The following is a 12,114-nucleotide window of genomic DNA, read 5'->3' on the forward strand; positions in this document are numbered from 1 at the left end:
CTTAAAAAGAGAAAGTTGCCATCAAGTGTGGCCTCCTCATGAGCAAGCCCAACCAGATCCACCACCCTGGCAGGCTGGTGTGGTCAGGACACGAGGAATTATCTCCATGTCCATCATAAACAGTTTTAGATGGCATGACATTTTTCATGCAGGACATCTCCAGTCTGGAGCCCAAGGCAGGAGGGACCAGCCTTCATCCCTGCTTTACACCTCCAAGGGTTTTACATCTGTCGAAGAAATATGGTCCCAGGTCCCAAATGCCTCCCTGACCTTGATCACAGATGCTCCTCTCTGTATCCAAGCATCCTGCTGGAGGCTAGGAACCTGGATCCCTGTGGGAATGTGCACTCCCCCCGGGAAACAGCAGGAGCAAAGGCCGCCTGCAATCAGTTGCTAATGCAGTTCCTGGCAACAAGCAGCTGGAAGAGCAGAAACCAGGAGGCCAAAGGCTCTCGGGAAGCCCAGTCCAGCCACTGTGCCAGGCCTTCTTTGCCAAGGATTAATTCAGCCGGAGACTCCAAGAGGAATCCTTTCCCCAGTGATTTTTCCCAACGAACATGTTGTATGGATAAAAAGAGGCATCAAAACAACGCTTTGCTTGCTTTCTCCTTTTCAGCCCTGGGTGCTGCCCCTGAATTTGACTCTCCTGTCCCTGACATTCTGGGGGGATTCCCGTTCATTCCAGGTGCTCCAGGGCTGGGTCCAGGTGCTGGGCTCAGCAGAGGCGGTTGGGGCTGGCAGGCAGCCAGGAGCCACTCTTTTATTTTCCTTTCTTTAACACTCCCACCGGTATTTACAGTGTCCCCACAGCAGGACAGCCGGCTGCTCACCTTGGGGACCAGCAAGGACACCCACGTGCCAGCAGGGAGGAGGCCACCAGCCGCTTTTCACCAGTTTGGAGCTCGTGGGAGGCGGCACTGGAGGTGGGATAAGTGCCCTCACCAGTGGCTCATCAGAGGGTTGAGTTGTGTCCGTTCTCAGCTGCGTTCCCTGGATGTTTGTGGAAAGTCCTGGGCTCCCCACCACAGGATGCTGGGCTTGTTTGCACAAGGCATGTTTTCTGGGGAAAGACACTTTTCCTCCCCTGGTTTCCTTCTCCCCGTGGAGGCTGAGGGAGCAGGGAATTTCATCAGGGCACCGAGCCATCGCCAACCCAACCCCACAAGTCTGGGCAGCCCCAGGATGCAGGTGATGGCTCCAGCATGGCTGTGGTTGCAAATATTCCTGGCAGCTCCTGCCAGAGCCCATCTCCCCCTGGCCCCGGTGTCCGGCTTGGCCGTGTATTCGTGCCAGGATCGATGAAAGCCCACGTTGTCCATTGCAGCACAGGCGCCAATGGGATCCAGACACCTCATTCCATCTCCCCATCCCATCCCAAAACCCCTCGGCTCATATCTGGGTCCTGCTCTAGTGATGCAATGAGGTGACACCAGGGAGTCCCCACACATGGTGCTCCATCACCCAGGCCATGCTGTTCAGCACCTCCTCCCCTTCCACATCTACCAAGACCCATCACAAGTCCCAAAATGGAGAGCAGGTAATAATCTGTGAGGGTGACATGGCCTTCCAGGGAAAGGAAGGGCCAAGCCCGTCATCCCACATATTCCCGGCATCCCTGGGCTGTTTGTACATCTGCCCTTTCATTCCCAACACGTCCTCCCGGGGTTCCTTGCCTTATTGCTCCTTAATGGCCCTGCGTTTCCTGGTTAATGAGTGCCTGAGCCATCGACCTCTCTGCTCTGGAGCCGGTGCCGCAGGGAGACCCTGTTCCCAGGGCTCCAGCAGCTCCAAGCCTCCGGCCAGGACAATCCAGCTGTCGGTCGGAGCACCCCACGCCCGTAAATCCCACTTTTGGGGTTGTTGGAAGCCTCCCCAAACACCCTCCTCCATACAGATGTTCGCCCACGATGCCCAGCCGGGTGTTTGCCGGGCGGACCCCCCCGTGCAGCTGTCGGGCCCCCAGCCCAGCTGTTCTTCTTCCCCCGGCCCCAACCCAGCTGTGCCCCTTCCCCAGCCCCCTGCGGGGCTGTCCCGCAGGTGCGGGGCCGGAGCGGGGCGGAGCGGGGCGGCCCCAGGGCGGAGCGGGACCGGCGGCGGCGGCGGGGCGGCCCCGAGCGAGGAGCGCCGCTGGATCCCTGCGCATCCCGCTCTGGTGAGTGCCGGGAACGGGGCAACGGGATCAACAGAACCGGGCAGGATGGGCACCCTGCTGGGTCGGGGTGAACCGGGCAGGATGGGGATGGACTGAACACGATGGGGATGGATCGGACAGGATGGGACCCCTACAGGGTCAGACCCAACCGGACAGGATGGGACCCAGCTGTGTCTGAGTGAACTGGGCAGATGGGGACGGACAGGGCAGGATAGGATCAGACAGGGCAGGATAGGACTAGACAGGGCAGAATGGAACCCTGAAGGGTCAGAGTGAACCCGCTGCCCGCGCATCCTGCTGCCGGTAAGTGCCGCCTACGGGGGGATCAGTAGAACCGGGGCAGGATGGGACCCAGCTGGGTCAGAGTGAACCGGGCAGGATGGGGCTGGACCGGGCAGGATGGGACCCTAAAGGACTGAGTGAACCGGGCAGGATGGGACTGGACCGGGCAGGATGGGACCCTAAAGGATTAGAGTGAACCGGGCAGGATGAGACCCTAAAGGATTGAGTGAACCGGGCAGGATGAGACCCTAAAGGACTGAGTGAACCGGGCAGGATGGGACCTTAAAGGATTAGAGTGAAGCTCCTGCCCCCCCAGCGCATCCCGCTGCCGTTAAGTGCCGTGTGTGGGGTGAGGAGACGGGACAAGTCAAACAGGGACAGGATGGGACCGGCGTGGGTCCGGGTGAACCGGGCAGGATGGGGCTGGACAGGGCAGGATTGGACCCTAAAGAGTGTCAGAGTGAACCCACTGCCAACTGGCACACCGGGGGGACAGGACAACTCGAACCGGGACAGGATGGGACCCAACTGGTTCAGAGTGAACTGGGCTGGATGGGGCTGGACAGGACAGGATGGGACCCAGCTGGTTCACAATGAACTGGGCTGGATGGGGCTGCACAGGACAGGATGGGACCCAACAGGGTCAGAGTGAACTGGGCTGGATGGGGCTGGACAGGGCAGGGTGGGGCTGGAACCAGTAGAAAGGAACCCAACAGGGTCAGGTTGAACTGGGCAGGATGGGGCTCGACAGGACAGGATGGGACCCGACAGGGGGTCATAGTGAACTGGGCAGGATCAGACACAAAAGGTTCAGACTGGTCGGGGCAGGATGGGTACAAACTGGGCAGGATCAGGCCCAGAGGTGTCAGAAAAAAACTGGGTCAGGATGAGATCCAAGAATCAGGGCTGGATCTGGTGGGATGAGATTGGGCTGGGCAGGATCAGACCCGAGGGAATGAGACTGAACCAGTCAGGATGGGACCCGACAGGGCCAAACCAAACTGGACAGGATGGGGCCAGGTAGCCTGGCCTCTGCCTTTATATATATATATATATATATATATATATATATATATTTATATATATATATATGTATATATATTTGTACATATATACATCCAGAGATATAAATATATTGTATATATGAGCACGTCTGCACAGATGTGTGTATAGAAGCATAAATGTATTTGTATATATGTGGATGGAGATCTGTATATACACGAGGGTGAGTCCCTGTGCCCAGAGACACATATTTGTGTATAGAGGGGTGGAAGTTTGTATATATGTATGTGTGACTGGAGACACATATATTTATATGTATGTACAGAGAAATGCAAGTGTGTGAGGAGCCATATATATGGTTGTCTAGGTACACAGATAAATGTAGAGAGGAGATGGATGTATATTTACGTATAGGGGTGTATATATTATTTATATAGAAAGGTGTATGTGCTTGTGTAAGTGTTTATGCACATGTGGGTGCATAAATATATGAGCCTTTATATATATTATGTATGTGTGGGTTTAGACAAACCCAGCCCTGCCAGCTGAGCCCAGGCCAACTCCTTGCACCTTCCCAGTTCCCAGCAGTTCCCATTTCCAGTAGGGAAATGCTGCCCAGTTGCTCAGCGTTACTCAGAACAACTGGGATGGCGATTTGTGAGATGGGGCACTAAAGCCTGGAGAAACAGAGGGGGTCACCCAAGGAGAGGGTACTTTGGTGACAGAGTTACCAGTGGGACCATCCTTGTGTCCCATTCCCAACAGTCCATGTTTAGTACCCCAAAATTCCCAATTTGTCAGCACCATTACATCTCCAGGCTTCCCTAATTGGAGATTTCCCTTAAAACAGCCCAGCCTTGGTCCTCACCAAGGAGTCCTGGGGCAGAGGGGGTATATCCTTGGCCACCTTGGGATCAGCCAGGCAATGTTTGGGGACAAGAGTGTGGCGGCTTTGGCCATGAGAATGCACAGAGGTGGAGCATCCCCCCTTCATCCTCGGAAATCTGCTGAGCCGGAGCTTTCGCTTCCCTCCAGCCCAGCTTTGTCCAGCCCTGCCAGGGAGCCACAACCCCCCCCCCCCCGGCGGGCAGGACAAAGCAAGGGGGAAGGTTTGCAAGGCAGGAAAGCCCCTTCCCTTATCCTATTTGAGGGCAGCAGCCCCTAGGATATTTTCCCACTGTATCCAGCTTGCAGAACCCCCTTCCTGTTAACATAGGGTGTTAATTAAAGCTAATTCCATGGGAGAAGGGCTGGCACGAGATGGTAGGAGGGGGGCAAAGCCAGGGGAAGCTCGAGGCTGCTGGGGAGCAGCAACAAGGATTATTTTTAATCTCTTCCCCATCTGGCCACAGAACAGTCCCACTTCTCTTTCCCAACCCTTGTTCCTCCTCCACAGGCACCTTAAATCCCTGGGATAAGGGTGATCCCATCCTCCAGAGCACCCCAACACCACAGGCACCCCATTTTCCCCCTAAAAGTCTCATTTCCCACTGGATTTCGCCAGCACTGTTGCATCAGGGCACCAGGACCACAATCCTATGGATTTGGGAGGCACCAATCCCTCTCTCCCCAGGGGCTGGCAAGGATACCTCTGAGGGTTTTTCGGGGTGAGAAAAGGGGTTTTTGGGATAATTCACCCGGCCCAATGATGATCTGTGCCCATATGTAGGAATGTCCATGGGGAGGGGTATGTGTAGGGCGCCATGTGATGCCCACAGCGCCATTCCATGCAGCCCAGTGCCCACCCTGCCATGCCATGCCATGCCCATGGTGCTCTTCTGTGCAGGGCAATTCTCACCCTGCCTTGCCGTGCCATGTGACACCCACAGTGCAAATCCATGTGGCACAGTGCCCACCTTCCCGTGCCATGCAGTGTGATGCCCGTGGTGCTGTTCCATGCAGGGTAGTGCCCATCCTGCTGTGCCAGGTGATGCCCACAGTGCAAATCCATGTGGCACAGCACCCAGTCTGCCGTACCGTACCATGCAATGCCCACCCTGCCGTGCCATGCCATGCCCACGGTGCCATTCCACACAGCCCAGTGCCCACCCTGCCATGCCATGCCATGCAGTGCAGTGCCGTGTGGAGCCCAGGGTGCTGTGCCACGCAATGCCCATGCTACCACCCCGGTTCTGTTTCCGTTTCCCCACAGAGCTGCTGTTGGCTGGAAAGGGGAAGCACTCCTTGCTCCGCAGGGCGAGTGCAGCACCCCAGGGGCACAGACCTGCCCTGTACCAGGCACAGCAACAGATCCCAGCACCTCATGGTGCCCACTGGCACCCTGTGGCACCCTGGCAGGTAGGATGCTCTCCCAGGTGCCCCAAAGACCCCTTTGCCAGCCACCTTGTCCCCATGTCCTCAGGGGTGGAGCACACAGGCTGGCAGAGGCTCCTGTGGGTGCTGGGTGGGTGCTGCCCCAACCTGGGGTCTGAGGAAGGTTTGGGGAGTCCCGAGGGAGGTTTATGGGACTCAGGGGATAGGGAATGCCACAGCCCCGCAGCGCTTATTGGCTTGGAGGTGGCAGAACTGGGTGCTGGGACTGCCCAGAGCTGGGGTGACAATGGGGTGGCAGAGGGGCTCAGCGGGGCACAGTGGGGTTCTGGGGTGCCAGAGGGACTCAGTGGGATGTCAGGGCACTCAGTAAGGTGCGAGGGGCTCAATGGGGGTGTAGGGGCACTCAGTGGGGTACCGCAGACAGGAGGCATGTGCGGCATCCACAGGCCCAGAGCACCCCCAGAACTGTGTCCCCAACGCTGTCCCCACGCCTGCCCCCCTGGCCAGGCTGTGCCGGGCTTCTGGTGAGTGGCATGTCCCAGGATGGGCGGGATGGGCGACGGGCTGTGGGGCTTTGGCACCCCCTGCAGAGAAGCAGGAAGCCATACCCGACCAGAACGGCACCTCCTGCCGCAATTTCCTCTCCTGGAGCAGGCTGAGGGGAGCGTTGGCCTTGTGCAAACCTTCCTAAGGGGTGTAAATGCCACGGGGAACCGAGCTGAGGTGATGGTGACTGCAGTCACCTCACTGTCCTGTGTGTCACCGGCTCGTGTGTCCCACTCTCTCTCCCTTCACCTTCCTGTTAGACTCCTAAATTCACTCTCGTGGCTTAGAACCATGAAATCACAGCATGGTTTGGGTTGGAAGGCACATTAAAGACCATCTTGTTCCATCCCCTGCCATGGGCAGGGACACCTTCCACTAGCCCAGGTTGCTCCAAGCCCCATCCAACCCAGCCTTGGACACTCCCAGGGATCCAGGGGCAGCCACAGCTTCTCTGGGCAATCTATGCCAGGGCCTCCCCACCCTCACAGCCAGGAATTCCTTCCCAATATCCCATCTCTCCCTGCCCTCTGGCAGTGGGAAGCCATTCCCTGTGTCCTGTCCCTCCATCCCTTGTCCCCAGTCCCTCTCCAGCTCTCCTGGAGCCCCTTTAGGCCCTGTAAGGGGCTCTCAGGTGTCCCTGGAGCCTTCTCTTCTCCAGGTGAACCCCCCCAGCTCTCCCAGCCTGGCTCCAGAGTAGAGGGGCTCCAGCCCTGGGAGCATCTCTGGGGCCTCCTCTGGACTCTCTCCAGCAGCTCCACATCCTTGTGCTGTTGTTCCCAGGGCTGGAGGCAGCTTTGCAGGGGGGTCTCACCTGAGGGGCAGAGGGGCAGAATCCCCCTCTTTCCCTGCTGGATCAGCCCAGTGCATGGGAGGTTTCTGGATGCCAGAGCCCATGGACAGGGCACATCCAGCTTCTCCTCCCCCAGCACCCCCAAATCTTCCTCAGGGCTGCTCCCCATCCCCTCGTCCCCCAGCCTGGGTGGATAGTGGGAGTTCCTCCATCCCACAGAGTCACACGTACTGGTGCAGGTTCATCCTGGTGGATGTGACACCACGCAGACGAGTCCCCAACTGTCCCCTTTATCACTCCCAGGTGCCACTGAGGAGCCGCATCAGCAGAGAGGACACTGACGGGGTGGCACCGCCACCATGGCCAACCTGACGGCCCTGGTGGGCACCGGGAGGAACTCGTGCACCTTCCACGAGGAGTTCAAGCAGGTGCTGCTGCCCCTGGTGTACTCGGTGGTGTTCGTGGTGGGGCTGCCCCTCAACGCTGTGGTCATCGGGCAGATCTGGGTGGCGCGGAAGGCGCTGAGCCGCTCCATGATCTACATGCTCAACCTGGCCGTGGCAGACCTGCTCTATGTCTGCTCCCTGCCCCTCCTCATCTACAACTACACCCAAAAGGACTATTGGCCTTTCGGGGACTTCACCTGCAAGTTCGTCCGCTTCCAGTTCTACTCCAACCTCCACGGCAGCATCTTCTTCCTCACCTGCATCAGCGTCCAGCGCTACCTGGGCATCTGCCACCCCCTGGCCTCGTGGCACAAGCGCAAGGGGAAGAAGCTGACGTGGCTGGTGTGTGCCGGGGTGTGGTTCATCGTCGTTGCCCAGTGCCTGCCCACCTTCGTCTTCGCCTCCACGGGCACCCAGCGGAACCGCACAGTGTGCTACGACCTGAGCCCCCCCGACCGCTCGGCCGCCTACTTCCCCTACGGCATCACCCTCACCATCACCGGCTTCCTGCTGCCCTTCGCTGCCATCCTGGGCTGCTACTGCAGCATGGCCCGCATCCTGTGCCAGAAGGACGAGCTCATCGGCCTGGCCGTGCACAAGAGGAAGGACAAGGCCGTGCGCATGGTCATCATTGTGGTCATCGTCTTCTCCATCAGCTTCCTGCCCTTCCACCTCACCAAGACCATCTACCTGATGGTCCGCTCCTCCGACGGCGTGCCCTGCCCGGCCCTGCAGGCCTTTGCCATCGCCTACAAGTGCACCAGGCCCTTCGCCAGCATGAACAGCGTCCTGGACCCCATCCTCTTCTACTTCACCCAGCGCAAGTTCCGCGAGAGCACCCGCTACCTCCTGGACAAGGTGAGCTCCAAGTGGCGCCACGACCACTGCGTCACCTACGGCTCGTAGGGGAGGACAGGGCCACCTCAGTGGCACTATTTTGACTTTTGGCTCCATGGCTTCAGCTGGGGACGTGCTGGAGGACAGGAGGACGGCGTCTCCCAAGCTTCCAGCACTTTGATCCCATCTCCAGCCTGCAGCGGCACAGTATTAACCCACCACAGTGTACTCTCCCTGGCTTGGTTGCTCAGTTCGAGCAGCTCAGCACCACATTTGGTGGCCAAGCCACCAATGCAACAAAAATCCACTGGATAGCATGGTGGGACCACACTGGACACAGACCCTGGCTCAGGATGAGCTGCTGGGGGACAACTTCTCCCCCTACTCAAAGAGAAATTCCCTGGTGGGGAGGTGAAAAGGAGACACCCTTTCCCAGACTGGGGAGGGTTTAGCTCAGCTCGTTACTTGTCTGGGAGACATGGGCCCATGTGTTTCTCCAGCTCAAGATCATGTTTCCTGGACATCCCCAAACCCCAGTCCCCAGAATGGGATCACACCAGGAAGAGATGGGGACCCACTGGTACCATTGGTGCTGCCAAATGGTGGCAGAACATCCCTGGCAAGACTGGGAACTGGGAAAGGGTAACTGGGACACTCAGGCTGGGTTTTTCACCCAAGCCATGACCATGGACTGGGTCAGACACAAGCCAGCAACTTTGTCACCTGCCTGAGTACCTTCAGCATCATCTGAGTCCAGCTCCCTGCTTAGCCCAGCACCCCAAACCTGGCCCATCCTGGTGTCTGTGGTGCCCTGCTGTCACCTCCTAACCAGGACCCACCAAAATCAGAGCCAGCACACCTGGACACAATGCCTGGAGTTGGGAACCCCATTGTCACGGAGCTCCTCAGTGTCCTCAGCCATGTCACTCCACGTCCCACTGTTGGTGTGGCCCACACTGGACTGGGGATTGAGCTTTGCTCCCACAGCCTCTGGATGCTGCTCCCTCCCAGCGAGGAGGGATTGGTGAGATGACACCCCGCTAATCGCTCTGCCAGTCTCCTTTAACATGTAGGATGTATAGAAGGCTCCCCCTCTCCTCACTGCCTGCACACCCACTGTATGTGCATACAGAGAATATATGTGAGCAGGGCGAGGGCTGGGCCCAGCACAGGCTCCACCTGAGCACAGCATGTGTATCTATAAGTGTATGTGTGTATATAGAGTATAAATACAGATATATATAGAGAGAACTGCGTTTTTCACTGGTTGTCATAATCACATCTGAATCAATTTAAGCAATTTGCTTCGAATCTCCAGGGATGAACATCCCTCCAGTTTGGCTGCCTACACCTGACCAAGGGCACAACTCCAGCCTCACTTGCTCCCTGCAGGTACCCGGTGTCCTCCTTGGGTACTTGGCCACCCAGGGACCTCCCCAGCATCCAGTAGGGGTGGTCCCAGTGTGTCTCCTTACTGTCATGAGGATGAGGAGGGTGCCCAGAGTGGTCATCACGGGCTCTTGGATGACACTCAAAGATCTCAGCATCGCTTGGGCTGGGATGGAGGGGGATCCTGTGCTGCTGTTGGCTCAAACCACCCGGTTTTATAGGAGCGGTAGCCGTGTCCCGATGGCGAGGACAATGACTTTGGGTTGGGGCACGGGATGCGATGGAGGAGGCAAAGGCAGCTCCGTGCTGCCAAAATCCCCTCCGACGCATTTCTGGGGTCTTGCAGGGCAAAGGTAAAACGCCTGGGGGCTGCGAGAGCGGCAGGGGTGGGACAACCCCGGCCTGGTGTTCCCAGACAAAAGGGAGGGGACAGGGTGGGAGGTGCCCGGCCACGCCACCCGGACCCAGGAGAGGGCGCAAAATATTTAGATTTGGAGAAACACAGTAGGGTCTGTAGGTTCCCAGCCGGGTCTGTGGGCACCCACCCGGCACCAGGGAGGGAGGGAAGAAGGAGTCCTGCTCCATCACAGCGCCCCGTGCCTGGATTGCACCCGTGGGATGATGTAGGAAGACTAAATTTAACCACAATAAAGCTCTGAGGGGGAAAAAAAATGAAGCAGCTTTCAAAAAGTCTGGTAGTGGCTGCAGGGAACTGGTGGTGGCTGCAGGGACTGCGTGGGCTCAGGCCGGGACATTCAGCGGCCCCAGGATGAGGGTCCTGATATTGGAATCACCAATTCTGGGTGCTTTTAAGGGTTACTTTGGGTCCAACCACGTCCTGCCTGCCCTCGGGATCCTGTCAGCAGTTCTCTTGGAACCAGCAGGCCTAGGAACCAGGGTGATGGGATGATATCTTAGAGATGAGGGAGGTGCTTCAAATCATCTCCTTTCCTTCTGAGATGCTCAAAAGCAGCTCTGAGGAACAGCTCCTACAGCACCCAGAGGGGATGAAATATGTGGCTCTGCCCAAAATCCCATCCTGAATGCCAGAAGGAGGGAGATATCATGGGGACATCATCCTTACAGCCAGGAGACACCCAGCCCTGGGGGAACAGGGAAGAAGGGCGGAGGTTGGGAAGGGAAAGCCAGGGAAGGAATATTTGCATCTCACAGCATCGCTGGAGGTGCTTTTTCGGTCCTGAAAAATGCATTTACAGGGGATATTGGATTTTTTTTTAATCACCAGCAGGTTTTTTGTGACCCTGAGTCAGAGCCAGCAACATCCTTTGCATGTTCAGGACACTTCTCCAGCCCCATCCAGGCTGCCAGGGCCACAGCTCACCCCCCAGTCATCCCAGCCACCTTCAGTTTTCACCTCCCCAGCGCTAAATCTGCTGTCTTGGGGGAAAAAAGGGTTATAGGCTGCAAATAGCAAGTGCTGACAAGCGATGCTGAAAACCCACGAGGAAATCTGTTCACGGGGCAGTGCTTTGCTGGGAGCTTTGCACGTTGGGAACAAGGTGTTCTGCCTTCCCCAGGAACAAGCTGCAAAGCAGGGGCTGGAGAAATCCAGTGCAACGGGAAGAATCTCTCCCTGGCACCCACATTTTTGTTTAATTTTCCTGTTTTCCCCTAAAAAGAAAAATCTGGGAAGAGATGGATAGTTTGGTTTGGGAGGGACATTAAAGATAATTTCATTCCAAACCCCCTGCTGTGGGCAGGGACGCATTCCACTATTCCAGATTGCTCCAACCTGGCCTTGGACACTTCCAGGGGTGGGGCAGCCACAGCTTCTCTGGGCAACCTGTGCCAGGGCCTCCCCACTCTCACAGGGAAGAATTAGTTTCCAATATCCAATTTAAAATCTCCCCTATTTTAGTTTCAAGCCTCTTGTCTTATCACTGTATGCCCGTGTAAAAAGTTGCTTCCTTTTATATAAGGGAAGGGGATGAAGGATGCTGGGGAGGGGTGGGAATGAAGGATGAAGAGGGGGATGAAGAATGGGGGGAGGGGGGGAATGACGCGGGAGGGGGGTGAAATATGGGCAGTCGGGGAAGGATGTGGTGCCAGGTGCTCCTACTGAGCCTGCGAGCGAGAGGGCAGCTCTGCGGCCCCCCCTTCCCACCCCCCCCCCCAAAAAAAAAAAAAAAAAAAAAAAAAGAAAAATTAAATAAATAACCAACTAAAAGGGATCCAAACTTCAACCCTCCCCCTCAGCGGGAGCAAACCCCGCCTCCGGGGAGGAAAGTTTATTTGAATGCAACAAATAAAAAAGCAGGGGGTGAGGGAGGAGGAAAAGCCAAAAAAAAAAAAAAGGGGAGAAGGGGGGGGGGGGGAGAGAGAGAGAGAGAGAGAAAACAAAGCGGGAGGGATGCAGCCCGCCGGCTGCCCGGAGG

At 57.1% G+C, this 12,114-nt stretch overlaps 2 protein-coding genes across 2 annotated transcripts in view; both read left to right on the forward strand.

Moving 5' to 3' along the window:
* The first annotated feature begins 2,108 nt into the window (after positions 1–2,108).
* On the forward strand, positions 2,109–9,580 carry P2RY6 (pyrimidinergic receptor P2Y6). The gene is made up of 2 exons (XM_027660069.1): positions 2,109–2,152; positions 7,350–9,580. Exon 2 carries the CDS (start codon positions 7,406–7,408, stop codon positions 8,396–8,398), a length of 993 nt encoding a protein of 330 aa, XP_027515870.1. The 5' UTR covers positions 2,109–2,152; positions 7,350–7,405; the 3' UTR covers positions 8,399–9,580.
* Positions 9,198–12,114, forward strand: part of ARHGEF17 (Rho guanine nucleotide exchange factor 17) — a 35,155-nt gene continuing 32,238 nt past the window's right edge. The window contains exon 1 of the mRNA XM_027660021.1: positions 9,198–9,353. Within this exon, the coding sequence (XP_027515822.1) occupies positions 9,198–9,353 (156 nt within the window). The remainder of the gene's footprint in view (positions 9,354–12,114) is intronic.

This window comes from Corapipo altera, unplaced genomic scaffold (assembly GCF_003945725.1).
Source record: "Corapipo altera isolate COAL_440 unplaced genomic scaffold, ASM394572v1 74, whole genome shotgun sequence".
NCBI lineage: Eukaryota > Metazoa > Chordata > Aves > Passeriformes > Pipridae > Corapipo > Corapipo altera.